The sequence below is a fragment of the Paralichthys olivaceus genome, chromosome 14 (genome assembly GCF_024713975.1).
Source record: "Paralichthys olivaceus isolate ysfri-2021 chromosome 14, ASM2471397v2, whole genome shotgun sequence".
In the NCBI taxonomy this organism is placed as follows: Eukaryota; Metazoa; Chordata; class Actinopteri; order Pleuronectiformes; family Paralichthyidae; genus Paralichthys; species Paralichthys olivaceus.
In genome coordinates this window covers 17517123-17538352 of record NC_091106.1, presented here as the reverse complement: position 1 = coordinate 17538352, position 21230 = coordinate 17517123, and the positions used below count along the sequence as shown (strand labels likewise).

At 42.0% G+C, this 21230-nt stretch overlaps 1 protein-coding gene across 3 annotated transcripts in view; it reads left to right on the top strand.

Moving 5' to 3' along the window:
* The window catches only part of fmn2a (formin 2a), a 37672-nt gene that overhangs the window by 6678 nt on the left and 9764 nt on the right, over positions 1 to 21230 (top strand). Inside the window, exons 4-13 of one of the 3 annotated variants that reach the window (XM_020092016.2) lie at positions 3013 to 3165; positions 4142 to 4965; positions 5494 to 5635; positions 10497 to 10584; positions 13770 to 13831; positions 17741 to 17832; positions 17913 to 18042; positions 18144 to 18290; positions 19323 to 19382; positions 20035 to 20155. In XM_020092016.2, the coding sequence (XP_019947575.2) occupies positions 3013 to 3165; positions 4142 to 4965; positions 5494 to 5635; positions 10497 to 10584; positions 13770 to 13831; positions 17741 to 17832; positions 17913 to 18042; positions 18144 to 18290; positions 19323 to 19382; positions 20035 to 20155 (1819 nt within the window). Of the gene's footprint in view, positions 1 to 3012; positions 3166 to 4141; positions 4966 to 5493; positions 5636 to 10496; positions 10585 to 12976; positions 13195 to 13769; positions 13832 to 17740; positions 17833 to 17912; positions 18043 to 18143; positions 18291 to 19322; positions 19383 to 20034; positions 20156 to 21230 lie in introns of those variants that run through there. The other 2 variants (XM_069539241.1, XM_069539242.1) reach the window with 2 other exon arrangements.

The window sequence follows — 21230 nt, the reverse complement described above, 5'->3', positions numbered from 1 at the left end:
TAAGTTTTGTTATTGATTGTCCACAAAGCTTGAGAACAAAGTGAATTGCATTTCTCACTTTACCTCTTTCATGACACTTCATAGCCTGAAGACTTATGACTTGTCGTCATTGGGGAACTAGTGGGTGTGACTGGGTGTGTGTATTCCTGTGATGTGTGATTTAGTGTTGACTTTTTACATTTAAATTACATATTATTTCCATATTTAATTCAGTTCAATGTGAAGAGTCACATTGAATGAAGTGTTTTAGATTAAATCAAATAACCTTAGACTGAATAAAGTAAATGAAGTTAAACTTAAATGTTAGAAATGTATATGTTTTATGTATGAGTTTAACTTCATTAAGTTAAACTTTAGATATTTTTAGTGTATGTGTCAGACCCTATTGAAAAAAAGATGAATCAACTCAAGGAGTTTGTCCCACCAATAAACATTCATTAAAGAGACCACATGCTTCAGATTAACTACTTAAATAATGCCTTAGTTGTTTTCATATTCTTATTTTTATTGGTATCTTGAGGAGCAGAGGTGAATGTCGTCATGTGGAAACTGATTTCATGAATCTTTAATTCAGCCGCTTTGCTCAGACATCATCTGACAGTTGACTGCCAAAGCCACCCCCCCACCCCTTCTATCGGGGGCCTCATGTTAATATACTGCAGGTTTCAGTTACATATAACATGCATGTGCTTATAACTTTAATGCTGTTTAACATAAACTCTGTAGCTGCTAGCTCAACTGTAGGTCTTGTTATTTTGGTCTCTTGAAAACCAAAGAATGTTAACAGATTAGTGTTGGTCTGAAGCTGCACAATGCACCTCCCCCACAGATTTACATGCATGGATGTAAACTGTACATGCTTATATGCATTCATAAACACAAACAGCTAAACACACACACACACACAAAACCAAGATTATGTTCATGCCTGGAAGCTGCTTTCTTCTCTCTCAAATTCAGTCACATCTTATTCTGCTTGTGTAGTGTGCGCTCACATTAGGCCACAAATGCAGAATTCTTTTCTTTTTGCGTGCGACTCTGCCAACGGTCCACAGTTGCATGAGTGTGCTGAAAACACATGTGCACTCACACATACAATAGGGCAAGAGACACCCATACATGTACAGACATTTCCTCACATGGCTGGATTAATAGCACTGCCTTGGACACTCAGTCTCACACAAACACACACACAAAAACACACAGACACACATCTGTGCTTGCGTAGACCATCTGCTGACCATGTTATGCAACAGCTCCACATGCTGCTCTTCCCCAGTAAAAATAAAACCCTCCTCCCTCTCAGCCTGGAGTCCTGCATTATTCAGCTTGACCAGGAACAACCTCTGCTGTTGCCACTGAAAGTACACACCTCATTGTTATTGCTCTCTGTCGTGCAGCTAATCTCCCTTTAATAAATCTCCAGTTTGTTTCTTTGACACTTTTCCATTTAAGCCCTTTTTAATATCTCAAACCTTCAAACTCCCTTACATTTAAATTGATCAGAAAATATTAAAAATGTACTGAATCACATCTCTCTTCTCTTTCTCCATATTTCTTTCCTTCCTGCGTCTCTCATTCCCTTTGTGTCCTTTATATGGCATTTGTATCAGTTTCATTCTTAAATAATCCATCATCTTAAATCAGGAGAAGATAAGTATGTAAGAACGCTGTATAAATCAAGTGTCATCCATTTTTACAAAACACTGAGTAGACAAATAGTAATGAGTGGCATCGGCTTACATCAGTCTGGGATGCTTTTGTACCTGTGTGCATGTTTCTGGCTGATGAAGGCCACAAGTCTCTGACACATGATGAATGCACACATTAAGTACATTTATGTGACCTAACGGTCCCATGAGCTACATGTCCCTTTCTGTTAAAAATGATTTGCTGTAGGAAAATAGGAGGTATCCACAGTCTCTTCTCTACATATTCTGACCATATAGTCTTTGGGCAGAGCACCCACATGACGAGGTTGTCTGAGTGATCTTCACAGTCCTTGTGAGTGTCACTATGTCTGGCATTGTCTTTCAAGTCATTAAAAAGAAAAGTACTGTACAGAAACACACTGACGCTCTGATTAAAGTAGTTGCTTGTTTTAAAGTGATTGAGGAGAAACATGCTGCACTGCGCGTTTAAGAGATTAAGCAGTTGTCACCCTGACCAAGGACAATTATGTAACAACACTGTCAACAAACAGTTTTAGCTCCGTATTTTTATCTACCATGGAAACACACAGACTCACGCACACACGTGCACACAGACTATGCGGCTACTATGTAATTGTGAATGGGATCCTTTTTTAATTGGAACATTAAGAGACCTGCTGCCTTCTGTTCTGTTTTGAAGCATGTAGGTAGTGTTGCATACAAATGTCCATAAGAGGATTGTTTGCAGGAAAAAGAAAGAGGCCGAAATTCATTCATTATAGAACAGGTTTTTTGGTCTATTCATATTTTACTCTTTACATAAGATTAAATATTATATGTAAAGGATTATAAAGGACAGATATTAGCTATTATATTATTAGCTAAGGTACACTTGTATTAGTCCCACAGCAAAGAGGACAGTCAAAATAGAAACATCAGTAAAGAAACCTGATTAAAAAGTATTACATATAACAGAGATATATATATAAACAGAATATATACTGTATAGAATATATATAGTGTAACATGATGTGTTGAGATTAAACTGGCAGCTGCTAATTGACTTTCACGGTGTCAGGTTTTTGTTTTTCTACATTGTCTGTATCTCAAAGAGGAGGGGATGCTGCTTATTATTGTTTCACATTTGAAGCTTATACAGATACTACTTATCTTATATCCCAGGTGGATGTTATTTATCTTTTAATCACTATGCATTATGCATTCCACCAAATGTTCACACAGTACAGTAGGTACAAGTCCTAACAAGGGCGCAGGTAGTTTTAAGCACAAAGATATGACCTTGGCTCTTATTTCACTTACAATATATGAACCTATTGTGTTTTAAACTGTGAACATGCAGGAGGAGCAGCTGTACACCTGGGCATCTGTTGGCCTGCCAGTGTCTCCAAACCTGTGGGAACTCTACGGAGGCCGGAGCACAGGCCGAGTGCCGACCCTGAGATCCCCTTTGAATCACTCATCTGTCAAGACACCAGCAGCTCCATTGTCTCAGGTTGGTTGCATCTTGTCTTTGTCTATAAATATTTAATAGTATGTTTACCCTGTCTACAATCTGTCCATGTCTAATGCCAGGTTTGATGTAGAGCCTAATAACATCTGAAAGCATTGTTGTGAGCATTGGTCTCTACCTCACATTTTCAATTTGAACTTCACCCACATTGAATTAAAACTTAAAACTACTTGCAAAGTAGATTATTTTACTACCTTAAAAAAATTATGTTCTACACTGAGCCCCATAGAAATAAAGACACCTTACAGACAAAGAGTCAAGGTGAAGCCAAGAAAAGCATATTTTGAAATACAATCCATGATTATGAGTTGTTTAGGGATATAATCATAATTTGATTATTTTATAATCTGAAACCATGTCAGTGTTGCTCTGGATAAAGTTCATCGCCTCAATCTCTCAACTGCCATTTCCTCTTTGTCCACCAGAGGTCAGGCTCATCTTGAAAGACTTGTGGGATTGTTGCAGAGACCCTCCCTCTTTCCTGGAGTAGTTAATAAATGAGGAAAGACCAAACTGACCAAACATTCTCCTTAAGACTCAATGATGTGACCACAACTGGGGAATGTGCACCAGCAGACACAGTCTCTCCCCATGTGAGGCCCAATGAGACTCGCTGTCTCTGGGGTCAAATCTCTCAGTATCCCCTCATCCTGGCTCTAACCAGTCTGGAGCCAGAGGTCTGATGGAGTCTAGACATTGTGGACTTTCTTGACTCCTCTTTAGCTCATAGCTCCAATCGCTAAGCTCCTTCAGTTGTGGGTGTTTTCTATTGTGTACAGAACGTAAATTATTGAATGATAATGTGTCCCAAGATTTAGCGGCAGCTCATTTTCCATCTGACTTTGACATTTAGAGAGCAAGTTGGGGCTTGATTAGCAGCTTTTAAAGAATGTTTCATGCTGGAAAAACACAATGTGGCTGCATTTTAAGTGAAAATAATTTCTCTCGTTGCTGACAGACAGAACCCAGCAGGTTGAAGTCAGGTCAGTTGTCCTCGGGGGATGAAAGCTGTGTCATCCCTCAGCTGGAGAAGACCATCGATGACCTGCGGGTTAAGATTGCTGTGTTGCAGGGACAGCAGGTCTCCTTGGGCAGTGGGGATAGCATGGGAACTCTGAGCGCCCCCCATCACAAGGCCACGCTGCCAAGAGAAGGACAATTGGGAAAGATGAGCCAGGAGGTGTCGGTCCAGACGTCGCCGGTGGAGGAGGGATTTAAGTTTGTGCCTTTCAGCGGAGGATCAGGCAGCACCTTGTCCTCCGTTTCCTCCTCCATCCCCAAATCCACTGGGAGCTTTGTTTGCACATGTCAGCAGAGGCCACAGAGCAGCACCCACTCTGCGCCTCCACCCCCACCACCCCCTCCAATCTCTGGAGGTATGCCTCCACCACCACCTCCGCCACCTTTACCAGGGGGTGTCGCCCCTCCTCCTCCACCACCCCCACCTCCACCGCCCTTCCCTGGCACTGGACTGTGTCCGCCGCCGCCACCTCCTCCTCCACCACCGCCAGGGTTTGGACCTCCACCACCTCCCCCACCGCCTTGCTTTGGAGGTCCACCCCCACCCCCTCCCCTGCCTGGTATGGGCCCTCCTCCGCCACCCCCTCCGCCCGGAATGGGCCCCCCGCCTCCACCACCACCCCCAGGCTTTGGGCCTCCACCTCCACCAGGCCACATGCCCTCCTTGATGGTGCAGGAAGTCGCCCCTGCCAAGGCTGTGATTGAGCCCCCCAAGCCAATGAAGCCACTTTACTGGACACGCATACAGCTGCATGCTAAAAAGTAAGAATATGCTGCATAAAGTGAAGATAGACACGGGTCATTTGCTCTGAGGTACACTCTGAACAGTACAGAATTGAGAGGAAGCTTGTCCACTTAAGATAAAGATCAGCTGCATGCTGTGACGGCAATAGAGATGCTAACCTTGTGGAAAATGAAAGTGATGCAGTCCAGGCATTGTGGTCAGCAGCGAATAGACTTGAACCAGGTTTTCTTTCCTTAATAAGGCTTGGAAAGTTGTAGTTGAATAAACATCTAGAAATAGAGCGCTTGATTTACTTGCAACTGAAGAAGTTGATACTGAATTCTAAATGTAATTTGTTGGCTGACAGATTTGACAAGTGTATAATTTATAGATTTTTTACTCGACAAATGAGAAGCCATAAAACAGAAGATAATCTACAAATGTCAAAGATGTCTGTTGTGGTGAAATAACATGATTTACATTACAAGTGGACTTTTTCAAACAACACACGGCAGATTGAAGCTCGCCTACGGGCACTGTAAATAATAAGTTCCTCCTCTCTTCAGACAGGCGAGCTCGCTGGTGTGGGAGAAAATCGAGGAGCCGACTGTGGACTTTGAAGAATTTGTGGAACTCTTCTCAAAAAGTGCTGTTAAGGAGAAGAAAAAGCCAATATCTGATACAATCAGCAAGTCGAAGGCCAAACAGGTACTGTGTACTATGGCTGTGTATATGTCAATGGTTACTGAAGTTATGGAGGTATGTGTGTGTCTGTGTACTTGTACTTATACCATTGTATGTGTTTAGGTTAGGGTTTGGGTTAGGCATTTAGTTTTGATGGTTAGGGTTAGGGGCTAGGGAATGCATTATGCTGATGAGCATATACACACTAAGATAGAAATACAAAAGTGTGTATATGTGTGTATATATGTACATATCCTGGGTCACCCAATCTGACACTCCTCAGGACTCTCCCCCTCCCCACCCTCACTCAGCCCATGCCCGTTCCCTTTCTCATTTCTCCTCCTCGCCCTCGGTCTCCGGGTTGCTTTGAGTGACAGGAAGAACTGCTACAGCCAGACAGTTATTATGTGGTGTGAGCTCTGGCTCCCACCCGACTCCCCCATGACCATCCAGTGGCACCAAGCCAATGTCTCGCGTGCGGTGAGGAAACCTCACGACGGTGATGACTGCTGAGAGGGAGAGAGAGAGGGAGAGAGAGAGAGGGTTGAGAAGGAAAAAGGGGAAGGAGGGAGAAGCCTGGGAGCCATATTTCGTGATGTGGTTCCTCCTGTTGCGCTTTCTGTATGACTTAGTTTAATAGTCCGGCTGTGTTGCATGTCACTCCATCATTCTGCAAGTGAGACATTATCTACAATCTACAAGCTGATCTAGTTCATATTTATCTGTTAAAATCACAGTCTATACACCCCCCCTCCCCCTCTAAGTGAGACCCAGTAGAATCATATGAGAGATTTTGCTGCGTTGCAATGACGACTTGGTGATAAAAATATTCTTTGTTTATTGATAAACTGTAACTTATCTTAAAGTTTCACTTGCAATAATGTAGTGGTTTCTGAAGATACATTTTTGTTCTCAGTGGTTTTCCTATTCCCACTGCCTTTGCTTCATGGTCTGAGAGGTGAGAAATATCTGAGGTCCTCTGGGCCCATTTTGCATTTACTTTCCCTCCAGCTTTGATACTTGATACTGAATCTGAAAACAGCTCATTGACTAGGATGAATGGGCCTTATGAACTCTCACACCAGGGTGAGAGGGATTTAAATTCTGCCAGACATCATAAGTAATGTAATAATGTGAAAACTGTCAAGTTAAATAAACACACAAACAAGTTTGTTAGAGAGAGATAAGTGAAAAATCATTCTGGTTCAAATTTCCACCTGTTTAAAATGATGTTCAACCGAAAAATGAAAAAACACACTACTCACCACTGAGCCAGTGGAGGCGTGGGTTAAGTGTTTGAGTCCACAAAACACTTTAGGAGTCTCAGGGTTAAACAACATTGCAGCCAAAATGACCTCTTTTTCAGAGGTAATAAAAAACGGGAAAAAAACACAACATGTCTCCATACTGCTCGAGTGGTGTCATCCAAGTGTCCGCGGGCCCTGACATTCATATCCGACTCAAAACAGTTTAATTTACACAGAGATGTAAGAGTAAAAGTCCACTACAGGAAGTAGAGATGCTAGCAGACGTAGCGCTGCAGAGGATGAGAGGATCTTGATGAGAAAAATCTGAACTATTCAGGGGACTGATATTTTTGAGTGTGTGCAATGTGGTCAGTATCCAAATGAAAAAGTACGGCTCTAGTAGATTTAAAGGTGCTTTCATATCGGGACAGTTTGGCCAGAGTTATGTGCTCTTTGCCATTATATTTGATTCAATATTTAAATTATTGATGGGTAATCATTTGTAAAATGACACATCCTGATGTAGTCTAAATGTTTTGGATATTTTCATGAGTGGTAGTTAAGGTTTTCAGACCTACACATACTGAATATAATGTAGTATTGAGGGATTTTGTTAATTTTGTAATACCAAGGGTTTTTAAGTAGTTTTTACTTTCACAAATCCACTCAATTATCCCAACTTATTGTGTGTATATATATACTGCTTATATTCTTCTGTCTATAGCAGATATCCAAGCAAAAATCACACAGATACGGTTATGAATGTTGCTCTGACAAACTGAAGTTGCTGAAAAACTGACCTTGCAGCTGTGATTCAACAGAGCACAAAAGTCAACAGCAATGGGAAACAGTAGATAAGCTAAGTGAGTTTGCCCTTCACAAGAAAAATCAAGCTCTCTCTGGAATTCCTTTTCAAATCCACTTCAGAAATGACTGTTGGATGATTACTTGAACACCTGAGAGACAAAGCCGAGGGAATTCACTGCAGCCCAACTAATGTGAAGTAAGCAAAGACACAGGGCAGGGAGATGGCAAACAACCACAATGAGTATCCTCTTCTCTAATAAAACTGACTTTCCATTCTGTGATGTTCTGATTGATAGAGCTCTGAATAAGTAGGCCACCACATCGTGAAGCGACTCGTGTTGTGGTCGTGTTGCTAAATTGTGCGAGACAGGACACAAATTGAGGTGGGTGTGGGTTTAATTCCCCTGGTCGTCACTGTATGAAACTGCTGCCGATGATCTCCAGCACAACAATGGTGCTGCAGATATTAAAATCAATAACGGCAAAATAAAAACATACGCAGAACTGCGACTGACCCCAATTTGGAGCCAACCTTTGACATTTCCAGCTCATGAGGATTGGCCCCAGGCCTCAAGACAATTGATCACTCTCCTGCCACGTCCAGCTCTTCCCATCCCCCAGTGTGTTTTGAGTTCAACTGTTTTCCTGATTAGAGGGGACAGGCCTCCTCTGCGGAGCTACCACTAGAGAGCAGCTTTGACGTCAACTGGCAGAGGCCAGTTTAAAGGCCTCCGCTGACATCACCATCAGATGTGAGGAAATGCTACCATGTGTTGGTAGTGGTTGTGTTGACCCTTGCAGAGAGAAAGAGAAGCTGTTTTACAGATACGGGCGAAGTGGCTCAGTGAATATGAAGTTTGTTTGTGTGAAGTGAATTTGAAATGGAGAGATTTGGGGCTTTTGTTTCATTGTATTTTGTTTTGTATTAATGTCAGAGCACAGTTTAGGTCTGTTGATGATTCTTATCAGAATGTTAGAGGAGGATATTTGGATGACAGGAGGGCTACTCTCATTATTGATTTATCTGCAGATTACATTCTTTGGTTAATTCTTCAGTTGTGGTTTGTAAAATGTAAGAAAAACATTTCCCTTGTTGCATCTGGCCAGCAGTTTAAAAGCCCTGAAGAGGTTGAGTTTACAATCCGAGATAGCTGAAAAACTAAAAGAGTCAAGAAACTGTGAGTTCGGCCTTTGTGACTAAAGGAAGTTATTCAATTGGTTTGAGATTAATTTTCTGTTGATCACCTCAAAACCTAACTCGCTCAATTAATTTTGCATTGCATATTTTCGTTTTCATGTGATCAAATTAAAGTAAATAACGTTGAATTGGTTATTAACTGTTCCTCTTTAAAATAAATTCACAGGAGTACAGACAGATATTAGAGTTAATTATTACCTTTTTAAATCTATTTCAGGATCTTTTGAGAGAAAACATTATACCTCAGGGATTTTGTTTGTGACTCAGTGCTGAATGGATTTAATGAAAGTCTCTATTGGCCAACCCTGAAATGATAAATGGATCAAACGATGAAGATAATACATCTTAAAGATTTTCTTTAAACCAAAAACTCTCGACACATGGCTCTCATGAAACCAAAAAAAATGCTGTGTCAGATTAAACTTTCAGGCTTGTTTAGGACAATGTTGAAGATGTTCGTCAAGAAAATAATTCAGTGACTGTGGCAGCTCATCCAGCTGTGTTTCATTATAAAATAATAAAATAGTAAAGTGATCCTCTATAATATCAGGGAGCTCCGCAAGGGACTAAACTACTGAACTCTTTAATGCAATTTAAACCTGTTTGTACATTTGAGTCTCAGGTCTTCTGATAAAATATGACTAATATCTTATTTTTTGAACGCCCGTTATGCGGCTGATGTGCACTAGCTGTCACAGACTCGCTGTTGAAGCCACTCGGCATCATATCTCAGACGGCCTGTCCCCTGAAGCTGTGGTTGAGCCAGGAAAACAAAGACAGTCGGGGCCTGGTGATATAACTTCCTGTGTGTTTGAGAAGTCTGTGGTCTGTGTGATCTGGTTTAGATGGAAGCGTTCTGTCTGGATCGCAGTAGGATCTGGGTTTCAGGGCCTGTCCCTTCACCACTTTGCTTCACCCAGTGCTTACTTAAACTCACTATGCTTCATAGTTGCCCCCTTGGATCCAGCTTCTCATGCATCGTAACAACTGGCCTGATATTCAACTCCTGGCTGCTTGACAAGTGGAAGCTATTATTATTCAGCTAAGTCGAATATTTACCTCGACGCTTTAGGAGCTGTTTGGATTCTGGAAAAGAGACGTTTTGATTCCAAACTATTATTATTTAATATAATGTAAACAAAACCCTGCAGATTCTCTGTATGTTTAAACAGTCGATCCATGTCATCATGCTCTACTTAGCAAATAAGCCTCCCGTTGTGTAAATGATCTGCACGTTTTTAATCTCCAGACTGCAAGATGATGGATGTGGAGAATTGGAGAAAAGGGAAAAATATTAATCACTGTAATTATTCGAGAGAGAATTATAATTTTCCTAATGTTACTGTGTGAATAGACTTAAGTTTTCCTCCCACAGAAGGAAACAGACAGAGGGGAGTGATGATGCTGTCCAGTTATTAAATCTGTGTGTGTGTGTGTCTGTCTGTCTGTCTAAAGTTACATTAGGGGACAAATTTAAGACTCAAGCAGGTCAAAAAGACGATTTGTGAGTCAGTGGTTAAGGTTTGTATCGGACGGGTTATCCTCCAGAAAATTGTGTGTAGTGTGTGTGCATGTGTATATGTAGTATAAATATACCTGTTGTCTCACAGCTCTTTGTATCATCGTCTCTTAGGTGGTGAAGCTTTTGAGCAACAAGCGTTCGCAGGCTGTGGGAATTCTGATGTCCAGCATTCATCTGGATATGAAGGACATCCACAATGGTAAGTTTTACGTGATCATGTATGCAAAGTAATACTTTGTGTAGTTGTTCGACAGTGTTCTGAGATTCAATGTACCCTCATTTCATAAGGAAAAAGAAAGTGTCTTCTGCTTCGTTGTTTAACTTGAGCGTAAGGGATGCTAGAAGTGGCAATGACTGTCTGCCAGCTTAATCCAAGCCATAGTATCACAGTTCCTATTGAAATGGCACAGATGTACAGATATTCATGATTCCCAGAGGATGAATTGTAACTCTTGCATCATCATGATGTTGACAGTTGTGGTTTCCAGTGAAATGTTGGAACAACTATTGGATGAATTCCCAGAAAATGTTGTACAGACTCCCATGTTCCAATCTGGATGAATCACATAACTTTATTTGTCAACTTCCTACAACCACCATCAGGCAAACGATGAATAATTTAAAAAAGAGCACACACACAAATTAATTCTCAGTTCGAAGACCAAACAGCAAACTACTCAAAACAATGATAACATAGATTTTCTAAAAATGTTGTGTAGACCTTAGTGTTGGGCTGTTTTGTTTGTTCTTTGAGTGCTTTGCTGTCTGGGTTGGTAACGTACATCTTGTCCCAGTCTGCTGAGAGGAGAAGATTGACTACTGGCTGAGGTCATTGCCAAAGCTCAAACCTCCCTCTAGTAACTTTATCACATGTCACAATGTTGCAAGACGCCTGAAATGTTTTTCCTTTGTGTCTTTCCTCCCGCCTCTTTTTCTTTGGTCTCATTTTGCATAATCTCTCCCCATCTAACATCCACATCGTGCTCCTCAGTGGCTCCCTCAGTCTTCCTCTGATGACTTGTCACCATCTTGTCTAAACGTCTTTGTTAACATGATGTCATTCAGAAGATGTTGATGGGAACAGACTGTCTTCCTGTTTTAGTTTCTCTCTGATTGCTCGCCAGTCTTCGCTCATCCATGTGTCTAAACACTCTTCCCCTTTTCTTCCATCGTATTCAACACTCTTGCAGCCGAGCCTTCATTACGGATTCAAATCTTTCGTCTGTATGGCAGCTGCACCCAAACGAATGTGTATCACGGAAACCGTGGATTGTACATATTGTACACTTGTAATGAAGCATTAATGTGTGGGGCCGTTTGATCTGTAGTATCTCCGGAGCATCTCACTGACTGAATTTTGAGTTTCAGTCTTTGCCGCATCCATCTCAGGTCAGAGTGGGAGGGCAAGCGTGGGCCACTCTCATCAGCACTTTCATTCATCTCCTATGTTAGGACAGCTTTTGCCATAGTCCATAATTAGCCCTGATTGGAAACTTCAGTATATCATGGAGAGTAAGATCAGACTGAAGATATCACAGTAGGCTCAGTATCATGTGCTTGTGTTTCCTCTAAATGGTGGATTTTAACTGCTTTGCACTTTGTCTCGCTTTTTAATTGAATGATTATTAGGCATGAATAATTACAGCCTTAAAATACGCGTTGTTTCACATAAAAAACAAATCCCAAGATACTATATATTAGCAAATACTATTGTTTTCCCATTCCTGAAATGATCTCATGTTCCCTTGTGCCATCAGAGGTTTAAGATGATGATTTCAAAGATGATTCATTTTGTTAAAACCTTTTAATTGTCTCTTCCAGTGAAGTGAATCATTGTTTGTTTCCCCTTGATTCTATGATGAAGACAATGACTAGCGAAGCCCTCATCACTCGGATATCTCTGACTTGAAGAAAAACAACTTCTGAATCATGGATTTAGATTGTGTGTTTTATGACAGCCCAGTTGCTCAGTGAGAAGTAAACACATTTTTCTTTTTCCTCACAGCTGTTGTTGTTTGTTCTCAGACTTGGCCGACACTCTGCGTGTTTCACAGGACACTTCCGTGCCGTGTCTGCTTCCTGCGAGGCTCTGGAGTGCCAGTCACAGTATTAGGAGGTGGTTGCTGGAGCCACGCTGGGGTTAAATGTGGTAGTCGAGGTAGACCCAGGCAGATGGGTCTGGCTTTTTGGTCACAAGATGTCCGTGTCAGAGCGATGATACGGCTTTCGCCCATGTCTTTTAAAAACCCGTCACCAGTCAAACCAGCCAGCCAGACTCTGGTTCACATAGTAATGAAAACCAAATGCTTACGAGGGAAGAAGGCGAGAAACTGAAAAAGGGAGAGTCGAGGACAAGGAAGTTATTTTTGTGGCGGCTTTAGAAGAGTGTGAAGAGTTTAAAGACTGACAGCAAACAACAAGGGAAGAGGGAGTGGATTTGCCCTTGTGGCATAAAAGTGATGAGATTAAAATGGTTTCAGGATTAAATAAAGAGAGGGAAGAGAATATCAAAGCTAAAAACATGACACAGACCTGACAGGATCAGTACTTTCTCATTTTCTCTTGATCTTTTTTCATTTTTCTCTCTTAAGTTCATATTAGTGGAAAGCTTAGAAGACGTCCTGTCATATTCAATGTCCAGGCACAAGATGTGACGCAGAGTGAACATTACGCACGGAGTCCATTTCTCCAGACTCCTTCATCCCCTCTGACACAAGTTTTCCCTCTGTACCTCAACACCAAATCAGCAGATCAAAACAATGTGAGTAATTTGGACACCCACAGCACGCGGTGAAATACATATATAGGTGTCGAGTGCTTCGCTGGGTGACTGTGCGTACAGCAACACCTCAGCCTCAACACCGCAGACCCCCGGGCTCTGTTTGTCTTTAAACATTTACTTTCAAAGGATTAATGCTCACGGGCGCCAGGTCCTCGCGCCGAGACAAAAAGGCGACACCAGGAATTCAAACACTGGAGTTCAAACACAGATCTTTGTACCTTTGACAGATTTCTAAGACCTTCGTATTTATGTTTTAGTTTGTGGCCCCTTGCATGCTATCATGATGAGGGCTGATAACTATGTAACTCGCAGCATACGGCACATGACGCTTTCTTTTGGCCTTACAGGGAGAATTCTGCCCTTGTATTGTGCCCCCCCCCCTCCTTTTCAACTCCAGTAAAATAAAATCAGACTTGAAAATGTGTTTCTGTGACTGTTTATGATGAAAAAGTCACAATGGAGAGGTTATGAAAGTCACGGCCTGTTTGCTCTGGTTTGATTTCTGACTTGTTAACGACGATCCTCCAAGGAAGCAGAGAAGTGTCACGACATGTTTTAGTGTTAAAGCTTAACATTAACCATGTCGTCCTCTCCTTCCGCAGCCGTCCTAAATATGGACAACACCGTTGTCGATCTGGAGACACTGCAAGCCCTGTATGAAAATGTGAGTACTAACAACGTGCTGTGGTGCTACTTGGAATTAGACATGTCTTTATGGTTTCAACAGTAATAAACATTTTTCAAATCTTGCAAATTCTTTGACTTTGAAGGGGGGGATGATGAAGTCTCATGTGGACAGTGGTTTCAGTAAAACCAGCAGACCAGTGAAAAGAAAATTCATTTCTGCACTTTCCTGCCAATGCTGAATCATATAAATACAAAGTGTTGAGCAACAAGCCCAGTGCAATTATTATACAAAGTAACAGCACTGACAGTTCAGGCTGATCCTGACTGCAGCGTTCAGTCTGGGAAAAACCTTTTTTTCCCCCCCCTTCCCTTTGTGGTTTTGCAGTGAAAGTGTTATTTTGGAGCAGTTTTTCTTGTGAGAAATAACATGATTTATGGTTACACATTTCATGCCATATACGAATGCAATGAGGACGATCATTTTATTACAGAATGAAACCTGAGAAGACTCAACAAGCTGTGATGTCAACAAAATGGCAAAAAGAAAATCACTCATCAGCTGTTAGTGTTGTTTTATTTGGCACTTAGCTGAGGGTAAACCACAAAACATCAACTGCTATCCATCAAATGATAACTCCAGGATTAGCCTGAACATTTGTATACAGTGTAGGTGGGAAAATATCCTCTTTAAATTCAGTTCTAGTGTCTGTAATGTCAGCTCACTGTCAGGGAACATATTTCTCTATGTGGAGTTCTTATTCCATGCAACACTTGAAAGAGTGAAGTCAAGGAAGTGTGCATTAGATACCAAAACAAACAGGCGAGTCCCAAACTGTACTGGTATGTGTGCTGTTTGGCAGCAGAGTCAGTCCTATATGTGTCTGTCTGCTGGACTAAAAAGGGACCAATATTTTTACATAGTAAATGTTTTTTACCTCCACTGAGGAAATTATGTTTTCATTTCTCTCTGTTTGTCTGTTGATTGCTTTGTTTGTTTGTGAACAAATTACCACAAAAACAAACGAATGGATTTCCAGGAATCCTTGTTCACTTTCTTTAACATTGCAAAATTGTGTTTTTCAACATTTTCATTGATTTTTCAGAGAACAATAAATGGATCTTGAAGAAAAGGCACATTTACTGTAGGACTGATATTTATGTGTGCAATTTGCTCCAGATCCAAATAAAAATCTGTGCCTAGTGAATTTAAATGGGGTTCATGAGGGAACTGTTGGCTTGGTGTATGTATGAGCTCTACTGGTGCCATTCTGCTTTATTAAATTGTCGAGTTATTGTTTGTTGTGAAAACTGGTGCAGTTCACATGTGTGTTGTCGTGAGATGTGGGGGATATTGACTTGTGCGTCTTTTTAGTCACCAAAGTCCCATAATTAGTACAATTTCTGAGTGAAATATTTTATTAATTTTGTGATACCACTCTATAGTTCTCTTCACTGTGCACACGACAACTAAAAATCCAGCTTTAGTAATTTTAAATGTGGTTTCACAAGAGGACTGTTGGGCCATGGCGGAGGTATGAGCTCCACTGAGGGCCAGTGTAGTTTTTATTCGGGATCTGATTGACTCCATTTTTCTAATGCCCCTGCACAAAGGAAGTGGTAGTTGGAAACCCACCAGTGTTTGTGTCATAGAGCTTCTCTTGAAAAAGACTTCACTGAGCTCTGCCAAGTGAAATGACCACATTGTATCATATAATATTAGCATAAATGGAATTATGGAGCTGTCATCTGTTTTCCAGCAATTCTCCATTTTGGCTACGAAGGCTTCATAGTAAATAAGTATTCATCAGCCTTCGCTGATAGAAAATCTGCCCCGCCCTGTGGAAGCAGTTTAGGACCCATTGGAAGTGGGGTCAGTAAATAATGGAACATGAAAACGGGCATGTTTTCCACATTTCAACAGTGATACACTTTTAAGATGCTGTGAAATTCCCGTGAATTGCTTTTTGGCACAACTACACAGGAGAGGCCTGGACCTTTGGCTGCCAGAGGCATATTAATAATGTTGATCATGGGAATGAGACTGAGGCTTGAGACAAGCTGTAGTTATGAACCAATGTGTCATAACTGAGGATCAAAAGTCTTCTAACCTCTCTGCTCACCCCGAGACTTCAAGCACTCCCTCTCGCTCTCGCTCCGTCTCCCCCTTATGGCCTGAGGCTGTGTTATTGGGTTGAGGAGCCAAATTGTTTCTCTTTTGTATTGCGAGACTCCATCCTGTCTGTGGGTCTCCAGCCCCCTAAACCACAGCTGGCAGCACAGTCAGCCTGTTTTGAGGAATGCGAGGGGCTTCTAATGGTTACACCCTCGCTCACTGTGCTCGGAGCTCGATCACACACTGCTCTCACTCTCTCTTTTTCTCCCCCCACACACACACACCAACGTGCTCACAAACAAACATGTTGGCCCACACCAATGTGCACATACTGTACTGTAGGACAAACACACAGAAGCAGGGACAGAGCTGCTCGGTCTCAGAGCTCTGGATTACAGCCACTCCTGTTCTTTGAACAATAAGCCACCGCCATTAAAGAGGTCACAGTGATAGTGGGACAGCGCTCCCTCCCCTCTAATGCCACCAGCCATAATCTGGGCCCAGACTGGTTGTCTGAAGTTGGCTCCTTTCAGCTGACAGTAGCTAAATGTCATGGAGGTCAGTACAGTTATAGTCCCTCCTACGAGTTTCAACACTACAAATTGTGTCCTTGTACTTTTTTATGCCTTGTGAAGTCTAAATGTTTACGTGTTTATAACATCATAGAATTAGTCATTTAGGGCCTTTTCTCATAAATGGCCTTTCATTGAAAATTGGGTGACATAAATAGTGATTAAGCCCTGGCTGGCTCGGTTTGGCCCTGCTCTAGAAACATGGCTAATGAATACCACTTGGCTCCCGCTCGAGTGCTGGCATCACGAATATCATCCTAGTTTCTTTTGCATTCGATATTCCACATGGGACTGTATTTCTCATGCTAACAGCCGCTGCAACATGCCCTAGCAATTCAAAGATCACACGCTAATGCCTACTTGTCCCCAATTACACCAAACACTGCTGGGCTCCACCGCTGCCCTTTGAAATGGATCTGCTTTGTGTTAAATATATTTACACTTGAAAACATCTCGAGAGAAGGCGAAGGAGAGCTTGCCTCCGTCGGCAGAAGGCGGCAGTGTGTAGAATACTAATCGGGCCCTCAGTTGCGTTTGATGCCCGTTTGATGTTTTCCAAGGATCCATGCCGATGCTAAAACCCCAGAGAGAAAGATGGAGAGGAACATAAGGAAGGACCAGACTGCTCAGACTCAGGGGGTCGACGGGGTCTGGAGGGACAGAGAAAGAGTTTACATTCTCCTCCTGGGGATGGTTTTATTGTTTTGCCCGTGTGCGTCAGACCCATTAACATCTATTGTCTTTGCCTCTTGTGAAACGAAGGGGCATTTCTAGCCTGTGTTTTTTTAAACCACCTTGTATAAAACTGTGGTCCAGAGCCTGACAGCAGCATAATAGTCAGGAATGTAGTCTGGCCGAAAGCAACTCTTCATCATTTATGAAATTTATACTGTATAGGCTGGCATACGGTACGAGTTTGAGTGCAAAATGGCCTAATCTGAGAATACTATTACACTTGAGCGCAAGTTTGTCAAGGCCCATTTGATAAGTGTTGTGGTGCTGTCGATCATCTCATACGATCCTCATCCGAAAAAAGTATGGGGCCACTACTGTTGCAATATTATTTGTTATGTGCGTAATCAGATTTATTAATGTGAACAAGAATCCAACAATGTGTGCTGGGATTTGCAAATGTGTATTCAGAATCTGTGTGTGCGTAATCAGATTTGCAATTGTGTTTTTTGAAATTTGTACATATCCACGATGTGACTATTTATTGTACATGTACCTACTTAAATAAATCTGCACTTTAATTTGACAGAGAGCTCAAGATGATGAGATGGATAACATTAAGAAGCACATTAAATCATCCAAAGACAAAGAGGATGCCAAGCCGCTGGACAAGCCTGAACAGTGAGAGCCAAACCTCCCTGCTGATCCAAGTTCATTACATGGAGAGCTGTGTCATTTAACAGATATTTATCCTTTGTCAGGTTCCTGTTCCAGTTATCACAGATCCCCAACTTCTCTGAGCGGGTGTTCTGCATCCTGTTTCAATCAACTTTCCACGAGTGTGTCACCTCCGTCCTCCGCAAAATAGAAATCCTTCAGAGAGTATGCAAGGTGAGCCACTTGCCTGTCTCATTTCCTGTTTATTTTCTGCCTCTCAATTTAACCGTCATATCTTTGTCTCATTTGTTTGTGTGTGGGTTTGTGTGCACCAGATTCTCCAGAGTAGTAAGATTGTATTGCAGGTGCTCGGCCTGGTGCTGGCTTTTGGCAACTTCATGAATGGTGGTAATCGGTCCAGAGGGCAGGCCGACGGCTTCTCCTTGGACATTCTGCCAAAACTGAAGGACGTCAAGAGCAGTGTGAGTGTTACAGTGAGAGTCTGTGTCACACTACAAGAGCAGACTCTCAAGCTGCGTCTTAATTCAGGAGCAGCATCCTTTGTAAGCTGCATCTGGAAACATCACAGGGGCGCGACTAGATTGTCCCATTCCCGAAGGCTCCAACAAATGTAGCCGACAAATGCATATTTCCGTGTCTGAGTAACGAAGGCTGCAACAGGTGGATCCACCTGGCCAAACTTATCCCAGGATTCATAGCCCTCTGTTGAAAAACTTTAGAGGTAATGGGGCAGACAAGTTTTTTTTTAAATCAAGGGTCATTGAAACTTTCTCATCATGTCCAGCTTCAGCTCTGTTGCTAGGCGACAGCAGTATGGGGGCGGGACAAGCTGGTGACGCTGATCAAGGAAATCCTCTGTAGACCCGACCATCTCATTTCAGCCTTTGCGGCCCACGAAGACCACCGGCTCCTGAATTGGGGCACAGCTTCAATTAAATGTTATTCAAACAAACAGAAAATACATGTTTGAATCTGTGCAAAATGAGGAGAGGAGACAATCCTCTGTGATTTATATGCAACCACACTGTTATTCTGAAATAAAACATTATACTTGAAAATATGTGATAAACATAGATTCCAGGAGCTGAACGAGACCAAACCACCCTCCTGCCAAACATGTAGAACGTAGCTGTGCAGATTTAGAGGAGAGGCCATTCTGTTTACTGTTCTTATTTAATATCACAAGCGGCTCAGCGTACCCTTGGCACTGCCATATAAGGACACAGTGGTTAGAGTTTTTGTGGTGGTGGACTGAGTAAGGTATCCATAAAGAACATCAAACTTTCCACCAACTCTGAGTTATGACAGCCAGCCCAGCACAGTTGTGTTTTGTTGCATTGCTTCTCCAATGTCGTGATTTATCCCCAACTTCTAAGACCGCTGTCCTTATTCTTGTTTGCCCCATGCAAATTAAATCATCCTGCTGCAAAATGATTAAATTAATAAATAAAGAGGTTTTGGTTTATTTATTTGGATCGTTTTCTTTCTTTCAGGATAACTCCCAGAGTCTTTTGTCTTACATCGTTGCTTACTATCTAAGGCACTTTGATGAGGTATGTTTTGGTTCCTGTTTATTTGAATCACTTTTCTGTTTTAGACTAATTTGCTTAGAAATCCTTCCAGAGCTCTCTTTTCATCTCCTCTCTTGCCAGAGGATACCATGGCTTATCCTTTATCAAATTATTTATTTTCCCTTTCCTCATTTACGGCAGGAACAAATCTCTCTCCCTCTCTGGCTCTCTTCTGATCCCGTTCTGTCTTTCACTCTTCATCTCCCGCTCTGCTGCTCCGCTTTGGTCTGGCTTCATTCAAACCTGCAGCCTGTTCATTGGCACAGCATCCAAAGGAGCGCTAGTGTAAATAATTAGGTTCTCCAGATGAGATGAACTCAGTAGAGTGCTGCCTGCCAAAAACAACCTGCATGACATGAATATAGCTCTCATAATAGCTTGTAGTAACTCTGGTGGAGAGAATTGCTGTGGACTTTCTGTGTTTAATGCTCATTTCTGCTGTAGCTTCAGTCGCATCTTCTCTGGGATGTTTGGGCTGCTAATAAATGCATGTAGGTCTCTGAGGACCTTTATTTCAATGTGGCCTAGTATGTACATTTTATACTAGAGAGGCCTGCTCTCATTTGAGGAAGATTGACTTTGACCTTGGTGTGTGTATGTGATTTTTTTTTCCTGTATGTTGTGCTGTTACCAGGATGCAGGCAGGGAGACATCTGTCTACCCTCTGCCCGAGCCCCACGACCTTTTTCAGGCCTCCCAGATGAAGTTTGAGGACTTTCAAAAAGATTTGCGCAAGATGAGGAAAGATCTCAATGGTATGGTCGCTAACCTACATTTTACTTTTGTTTGAGCACATTCAAAACCTTGATCATGCCACATAGCACCATGTTAAAATCCCAACACACCGAGATTTATGTAGAAATCTTAAAATATAGGACTAGATGGTGAATATTCCTTGTACCTTTTTAAGGTCCTCTGCACAATTTAAGTTACCAACTACCAGTAGATGTTAGCAGGTGTTAGCGGCCACCAGCGGATGTTGGGGACATAACATAACATTCAGCTGCGTGCCTTAGCTTCATCAAGTGTTTTGGCCTTGTAATCATCGATACAGGCCGAACTTGAGGGTACGCTGAGGCTACAGGTAAATCTGACTACTGGCTACTGGCTTGTAGGGCAGTACTATGAAAGCCATGTGGCCTGCTCAGTAGATCAGACATCATTACTTCTATGCTGTCTGATGCCATAGATTATGTATTAATCTATGTGCATATCTCCTGGTACAATGGAAAATAATTTCCCGAACCTGACCAGCTATGGTTATGTGTGGATCCTAGAGGCGGGTCAACACAGAGATAGCATCTGTTTGTCATACAGACAAGCTAACCAGAAGCAGATGGGACTTGTCAGATGTAGACTCCTGTTGAACCTGGCGTTCCTTTACTGTCCTCATGAAATAGAGATCAAACTATAGAGGAGCAAGATCTGGGAACTTCCACTACCTGTTTACACTACCAAAGGTTCATCAGCCTGGAAGACTCTGTCCTGCAGCTCTGAATCACCTCACTGACCCTGCGAGCCACAAACCTCCAACACACAACAATGAGAACTTCAGAATATTCGTGCGGGGGGTTGTGCACGTCATGTGTCGTCATTTTGCCCAGAGGGTTGCACAATGTGATTCACAGACGAGCTGACTAATAGCTGACTAAGTCAGAGCTGAATAGTTTAATATTTCACTCTATAATATCTTCAAATGTTTTCACCCATTCATTCATGATTCAGTTATTCAACCAGTTCCTGAACCAACACATGTGGCTAATCTATTACAGAACTTTTCATGACAATGCACTTTCTACAAACCAACATAAATGTCATGAACTGTGATTA